The 8,174-nt window shown below is 39.3% G+C and overlaps 1 protein-coding gene across 10 annotated transcripts in view; it reads left to right on the top strand.

Annotated features, from left to right (window-relative positions):
* Positions 1 to 8,174, top strand: part of pax2b (paired box 2b) — a 32,771-nt gene that overhangs the window by 7,436 nt on the left and 17,161 nt on the right. For all 10 annotated transcript variants that reach the window (XM_014007003.1, XM_014007007.1, XM_014007000.1 and 7 more), the window contains exon 6: positions 6,948 to 7,123. In XM_014007003.1, the coding sequence (XP_013862457.1) occupies positions 6,948 to 7,123 (176 nt within the window). The remainder of the gene's footprint in view (positions 1 to 6,947; positions 7,124 to 8,174) is intronic.

The following is an 8,174-nucleotide window of genomic DNA, read 5'->3' as shown; positions in this document are numbered from 1 at the left end:
AAGATAAGATAAGATAAAACTTTAATGATCCCACAGTGGGGAAATTTGCACATTACTGCAGCTTAATACATGAGAGGCTGAGAAGAATAATGAAAGATAAATAAACGATAACGAACAAAAACAACCCCACAATATACACATATGATATATAGTAATGTACATATACCAATGCACATATACACATAAACACATATGCATATTTATATTTATATACATATATACTGCGTGTCTGATGTGGTGTGGATGTTTTACATGAATATTTTACAAAAGTTCTGTCTGGGTTTTTTGAAGCCTTGTATGTTTAAAGACATTATCACAGCAGTCGTGTCAGTTTCGTTTCGATCTCTCCAAATGAGGCATTTTTGCACTAAACTGCTTGCAGAGAGAGAGAAAATCGTATCACTTTTGATTAGATTGATCCAAAAATGAGACAAAAAGAATTCTAATTATATTTTTTGGTAGCAACTGATGCAATTGGGAAAACCCAACTGCGATTGTTCAAAAGGAAAAAAAAAAACTGTGCTGCCACTGCAGTGTTTTTCTGTTGATTTAGCTGTGTTTCAGTGATGCCTTGTTTGCTATTTAGACATATTTTGCTTCGCTCAGTAGGCTGTAGTCTATAGCGAGTTAATGCTTGGATTAAATTTCCTCACAGCACAGTAGCTTCCCTGAGCCCTATTTAAGTTGGTAAGCCTCATGATTATTATGGCACAAGCAGTCATTATCAAAGGATGGAAACATGAACAAAAAATGAGGGAAAGGAAAGGAGGGGGAAAGGGACAGGGAGGGGAGTGCAACACAAGCTCCGCTGAAATGGATTGGCTGTGCAGCTCAGTGTATTTGTTTTAGGCTGTGGCTCTCTGCCAAGCAGCTCCACAGTTTCCAAGTCAGCAGTGCCCTTAAAACAGCCCCCCCCCCCCCCCACACCCACCATTACAAGAGGGATGTAGAGATAATGTAGTGTGACACACGTTATGTACACTGGGTCTCGGCAAGAGAAGCTTCAGGGACACAGGTGTCATAAGAGCCATTAATCTACTATTGTCACGTGTTATTGCAAATTAAAAGTACCATGTTACAGTTGGCAGCTATTGTTGCGGATGGACAGAGAGTGGGAGCGCGGGCGAGACCTCTGGAGATGGTGCCTTTGGTGACCACAGCTGTACAAATTGACACATATTAGAATTTGCAATTCTGCCGAGAAAAGCTATTACCTCACAGATTAACATCCGAGCAGCTCGCCGGGCCGCCTCACCCCTGCTGCACCCCGCCACCCGCCCCACCTCTCCTGACTCGAAAAGACAAAAGAAAAGCCTCTGGATAAAGAACGCACGCACACAGACACACAAAAAGAAAATCAACATCTGGATATTTGGCTACAAATTATTTCATCCACATTCTTTATTGCGAAGGTGTGGAGTCAGTTCTGTTGATAAAACCCACGATGCTCCTTTCAGGGCTATCACAAACTGCCCAATCAGACCAGCAGGATTCTTGGTTTCAGCCATGCCGAACGCTTTCCTGCCCCTTTTTTTAGGGGCTTTTCGTTTTAATTTATAAGAGAGAAACACAAAGAGAGAAATTCCACGATAAGATCATCATCATATATTTGAAAAGCCAACAACAATAGCCAGTGGCAGCCAGAATGGATGTGATTCTGTGCTTCAGTAACTGTTGAATTAATTATTTCTCATCTCTGAGTGTCATGAGGACTGAACTGATGGGGATGAGTGATGGAGCGGGCCACGTCACACCCTGCGCTGTGTACCAGCATCTGTTTGGTGGGGTGCGGAGAGGAAGAACAGAGGAACTCAGAGTGCAGGAAAATGTCAGCATCTAAATGCAACAAACCAAATTAGATTAATAAAGCCTTTAAAAGCTACGGAACATCAGAGCAAATTAGCACTAGCCGATGGTAACATCTTCTAAATTGTCTGAATTCAGGGAGGAACCTCAGTTTTCCCCAAGTAATCAGCTGCATTTAATCCCTTAAATGTTTACAGATCTTCAGTTTATAGCAATTTATAACAGAGAATACCTGCTAATTTTCATCTTTTTAACTGATTTTCCATCAAACTATTTAGCAGATTCCTAGAAAACACAAACGAGAGATCCTTGGTGACGCAGAACAAACATTTTACATTCCAGGGACAGTATTTCATTCATGTTTACATAATCAAAACATTCAATTAGAAAAGCAAAATGCAGCTGAGTTCATCCAAATGGATGCAAATGAGTTTTAATTTGATTCCATTTAGCCGAGAATTGAATCAGGCGGGAAATTATGGAGGTGCATTATTGTGAAACGCCGAATGGCGTGTTAAGTTTAGGAGAGTGGATGTATGTTGACATGTTGTTTAAACAAACAGCTGACTGGGTGGGAGCAAAAAAAGTTGGGGATAAAGTTCTTTAGTGGTGAGCTGGAGGTGCTGGCTCAGCTCCACAGACGTCGAATAAGAACCTAAAACCGGATTTTTTATTTAATTTTTAGCATTCGCACCAACCGGCTGTTTGAAAAGTGGCGTCCAGAGAAAAGTGCCGCCGAGTCTGTGCCTCTTTCGCGACAATTGTTCGGTTTGTGTTTTGGAGGGCAGCGCAGACCTCATGGATGTGTTTGCTGGAGCCTCCCGCCGGGGGTCGAGACCTGCGGGTGCCAAGCCCGCAGAGAGGAGTCCGCTTTGTGGAGCTGGCTATCTGATCTTGAAAGAGGCTGCTCCCTCGTTACCAGAGTGTTAATACAGACTGATGTCAAAATGAATGCTATCAGCGCCAGCGAGGATCAATAAATGAAGACAGAGAGAGACAGGCATGGAGCACGCTCACAAAGCCCGAGATGCTTATCGCTGCAACATAATGGGCTCGTTTGGGTCTGTTCAAATATTGGGTTTGACTTCCTATAGCGGAGATAAGTGCTTACAGAGCTCTTACGAGCACGAAAGTCATTCTCTAAGTCTTATTAAAACCTCCGTTTTTATATAAACATCTAACTACAGCATGTGAAGAAACAAACGGGGGGCAATAACGTTCAAAAACACAGACAAGTTTGATTAAAGTTTGATAAATAAGTTTATCTGGTGGTTAATAAGCAATGCAGTGATAGGTCAGAGGCTTATAATATATTAAACTGTAGTTTTAAGCTCAGGCTGAAAAAAATTAACTCATTTCACTTTTAATAGACCTGAATAATTTTTTTAAATGGATATTATTTGGGAGGATTATTTACTTTTATGGCTAAGTTCTATTTAAATGGGACATATCATGCAAAATCCAGTTTTTTAGCTGTTTTATGCATTTTGTTGTGTACTTGGAGTCTCTGGGTGAGCAGAAAAGTTGAATTCAGTTTCTCCCGGTGCTGCATCCATATCTTTATATTCAATCTGGATCATGTTTTTCAACCTGTTCCGTTTCCTGCAGTATTAGGTCACAGTGTTTGTGAAGGCATTTCTAAATAAGGTCTGAATTTACCAACTAAAAGTTGGTCAACTCTATTCTCCTCTGAGTCAGACTCTGGCTCCAACATGTAAGGCTGGATGGGAGCCGCAGGCGGGGGTGAAGCACCTTGTTTGGATTTAAAGAGACAGCCTCAAAACGAGTTTATCTGAGACACACCTCAGGAAAGGGGTGAAAGAGGGGCTTGCGGAGTTACAATAAGGAGGAATTCAGACCAAAGCATTGCACTTCCACTTTATATGGACCCCAACTGAAATACATAAACGCGAAAAAGAAGGATTTAAAAGCAAACTCCATTAAGCTTGTCCTTCTGATGCTCAAGGGTTAAAAATGTGTGTCTTAATAGTAAACTGAAGTTTTATACACTGAACACATTGTTTTTCTCATGAGCACAGTCCCAAAATTATATAAAGATGCATAAACTTGACATATCCGGGATAAATCATACTTTTCTATGGCTTCTTTCGTGATCCAAATGACCTTTGAGTTGTCTTTAATCACCGCAGCTTTGTCAGAAGTGGGGAGGGCAGATAGGACTGTCTTCTGTTTGAGTGGGAGGAAGAGTGTGCAGTTTGACCCAGGATGGTTTGTCTTGTGTGTGGGAAGTGTATTCCACAGTGGTGAATGACAAATATGGTGTGGGGGGTATTGATCAGGTGCTGTGGCTCAGGCTAGCTGATGGAGAGTAATTAATGACTCTATTTGCTTCGGTAGCAAAGAGAACAATTGAGTTTGATGAAGTGACACACAGCAGCAGCAGTTGTAGGTAAGAAGATTGTATCTAGCTCTGCAGAAATTATGCTGAATATTCACAGATCTTATCCCAGGAAAAGTCACAACTGTCTGTTTCTTCAACATTCAACACATTAGAAGCAAATATTTTCCTTTTCACAATGTAGAGGTACTTCAGATCATGGGAGAATTGTGTGAAAAGGTTTAGAACAAAGAACATCTTACCTGTTGTAGATAGTTTTTTTAAACAACCTTAATTTGAAGAAACAGAAATTCTAACCCGATTGACGAGCTTTGTTTACAATTTTTCTCTCAAACTCTTGTATGTTTTTCCCCTTTCTATTCACTCACTTTAATTGTAGAATATAAATCTTCATATACAAAAAATATTTGAACTTAATTAAAGAGCGTTTTCCGTTTTATACGTGTTTGTTAAAATATGTAGAGATTCAGAAAAGTTGTATTTTTTTTGCCACAAATCTTTTTTGTTTTTACTGAAGCCAACAAACATTAAGTAATAAAGAAAGTACATAAAACAATGATCTCACATTGAGCTAAGCAAAGACCTGAAAACTACTGTGCATGATGAAATAGTTTCTTCTGTTTATTTTAAAGGAATCTTGGATATAAAACATCAATCTAAGATAAAAGAAAGGGCAGACTGTCCGATTTAGGATATTTATCTATCCAGGAATATTTCCTGACAGGTGAGCAGAAATTATTATACAATTATTATGAAATAATAAGAGTACAGATAAGAAATACTAAGAAAAAACAACCTGACATTAAATTGAAGTTGACTAAAAATGTTTAAGTCTCATTTGAGAAGATTGATTTCAAATTGAAATATGCTAAATTTAAAATTTATAAACAGCTACTGTACTTAGTTTCTTGTGAGTCACCTTTAATCCAGCTTTATGTCCTAAAAGACTGAGAATCTACCTTAGGAATATTCTTGTTAGAAGTGTTATATGTGCTGATGTCATAATAATTCCTGGAAACATAAAACACTTTTGTTAGCAACACTGGGATTACAGCTATATAAAAATTAAAAAAGTAGAAATTTCAGAGAAACGTATGTGTCAGATGTTTTGAGAAACAGCAATAATGTTATTCAAAATGTTGGGAATATAAATTCCTGTCATTTAGGAAACGGCAATTAAGAAACTGTTAACACAATGAGCGTTTCTTTAATTCTTTTCGTTTTTGTATTTTAAACTCTTCAAGACAAACACTTATGCTTGTTTAGAGGTTGTTACTTCACAACACATTGCCACATTTCTTCCTCTTCTGCCATCATAGTTACTTTACTAAAATGCTAAACAGTTTACTTGTTTATTTTTTTCACTATAATGTACCAAAAAAATCATCATTCAAGCACTTACAGAAATGGAGACAAGCTCCTTCCACTTGTCTGCAGTTTCAACATTTTAGATCAACATATTTGGCCTTAAATCTGAAATGAATACAATTTCTTTAATTTGATTTGTGTTGCTTTTTTAAAATCTTTATGGCAAAATGATATCATGGCAAAAATGACCTTAAACAAATGTAAACATTGTTTAAAACAGTCCAATGCATTTCTTTGAACGGTAAAAAAAAATAAAGTAAAATTTTATTTTTGTTCCTAGAAAACTCAGAACTTCCTTATTTTACAACTATCAGCACATTCCACTCATTTATGCTCAGAAATACACACCTAGTTCTCACATTCTGTTTTTGAGCTCCCTCGGACAGTTTGCTTCATCCTCTGGCCTCAGCGAATAAAAAAAAAAGGTTAAGCAGCAGAATAGCCCGGTTCTAACCCTCCCAAATGGTCCCATCACACAGACATGATTGATCAATTGAATTCTATGGCAGAGAAAAATGTGGGATTAAGTAGAGTATTATACGCACAATGAGTTGAGGCATGATGTTCATTTCAAGTTCATTTCAGCTCCCCCTTGCCACCAGATCAGGCAATCAATAGCGGGCCTTGCATATCATACATCACCACTCTCCCTCAGAGGGAAGAACATAATCAGCCTCAAATTTAGAATGACAGATTTGTAAGGGAGCTGAAGCTTTCTGGGATGCTGGGAGGAGACCTGCAGACACTGCAGCCATGATAGGTGTGTGTGTGTGGGGAGCGATGGAGGGATGGGTCTGTAAAGGTTTTAAAGCCTCGCACGCAGCGGGAAAAGCGAAGGCATCCTCCTCCCAACAGTCAGGTAATCGGGTCAGGAGTGGGGAGAGAATTCCTGTGTTTGGAGCGCGGGATGATTGAACTAGACGATACAATTTTATTCAGCATCTTGTCCTCTGCCGCTGCTACCAAATGGAACCACACGCTCGAAGAGAATAAAGGCCATATTGAATTGTAAAAAGGGAAATTGTGCTTTAAAAAGCACTTGGTTCCAGTGAGCATCGGGCTTTTCGGGGAGAAGAAAAAGAAAGGGGGGAAAAAATCTCTGTCTGGAATGAAAAAACCACTATAATGGGCTTTTTGCTGCATTTATTACATTCTCTTTTTCTGTGACATGTATATCTTTGCAAGTGACTGTAATCCATCAATTACCAGAGGGCTTTTAGATCATGATGGCACTAATTCTGAGCATGGAAAACCATGTTTGAGGTAGCCAGTGGCTCACTTCAGCCATTATGGTGAAAAAAAACAAAACGAATTCTGATCTCAGAACCTATGAGGGGAATATAAAGTGCGTAGGTTGAAGTGAAGGCCAGCTTCCCGGGGTCAGTGTCTCGAATGTTGCTCTTTCTTCTTGTAGATGGTTCAGATGGTTCTGGCCCAAACAGTGATTCTCAGGGTAGCGTGGAGAGTTTACGGAAACACCTGAGGGCAGACGCCTTTACACAGCAGCAGCTGGAAGCTTTGGACCGGGTCTTTGAGCGCCCTTCGTACCCCGACGTCTTCCCCACATCGGAACACATCAAACCGGAGCAGGTCAGTGGTTCTTCAAACTCCGTTTCTCTTTTGTCAAAACTGAACAGGAACATGCAGAAATAATCCCAGACCATCTTCAGCAGCAAAGGCTAATTAAACAAAGGTCCTAACAGTGGGCTACTGTCAGCGCCTGCAGAATACTGGAGGGATCGCAAGAAAAACTCCCACACATTATTGATTTTCTAATGAAAAACACATTCCTTGTACCTGCTGTAATTGAGAAAAACAGTAAAGCAACATAAAATTAATCAATATCTAGATTTTAGTCTTTTTTGTGATGTTTTTCACCTGCTGTTTCTTTTCTTTTCTTGTTTATTTTACACTTTTGCCACACGTTTTTATTTATAGAGAAAAGGTCATAAAATTTGCCTTTATTTTTCTCCCGTTTTTGTGTCATCTGTGACGAAAACTGTGCAAAAAAGCCTCCATCGATCCCGAGTCATGATAGTAAACAATGCTCACTGTAGATTAAGATGCATTCAGAAAACAACACCACCCTGACAACAACAAAAAGCACCTTTTAATAAAGGCTCTGGGCTTATTACAATGAATAACCTTTATTTACAGTACTTTCATTATACTATTAAACAACAAGAGACTATTAATTTCTCGCACCAAACTACAAGTTAGACCCATAAAGCAAAAGCAGTCACCTAATTGAGTTCATTTTAATTCCTCTCCAATCGGGGCGAATTACGCAGGTGATAAATCAGTGGGACAGGCCTCACCTCCAGAAGAAGGCCTAATTTGCAGCTAATTACAAAACTGATTTCTACTGGAAGATCAATACCAAAACGAATTGGAAATGACTTGCAATCACAAAGAGCGTCAGGGAGAGTATTAAAAGGTGGGGGGTGGAGGGGGCTGTTAGCCTCGAAAAAAGGAGGCAAATGGGTGAGAAAGGTAGAAAAAAATGGAGGCTAGAAACAGTCCAGAAAAATCAGCTTTAATTTACTGCAATATTAATCAGAGCACTTTCCCTCTGTATGGGTGCCTTGTCTCTCTCTCTCTCTCTCTCTCTCTCTCTCTCTCTCTCTCTCTGTGTGTGTGT

The sequence above is a fragment of the Austrofundulus limnaeus genome, unplaced genomic scaffold (assembly GCF_001266775.1).
Source record: "Austrofundulus limnaeus strain Quisiro unplaced genomic scaffold, Austrofundulus_limnaeus-1.0 Scaffold39, whole genome shotgun sequence".
NCBI lineage: Eukaryota > Metazoa > Chordata > Actinopteri > Cyprinodontiformes > Rivulidae > Austrofundulus > Austrofundulus limnaeus.
This window is presented reverse-complemented; position numbering and strand designations above follow the sequence as displayed.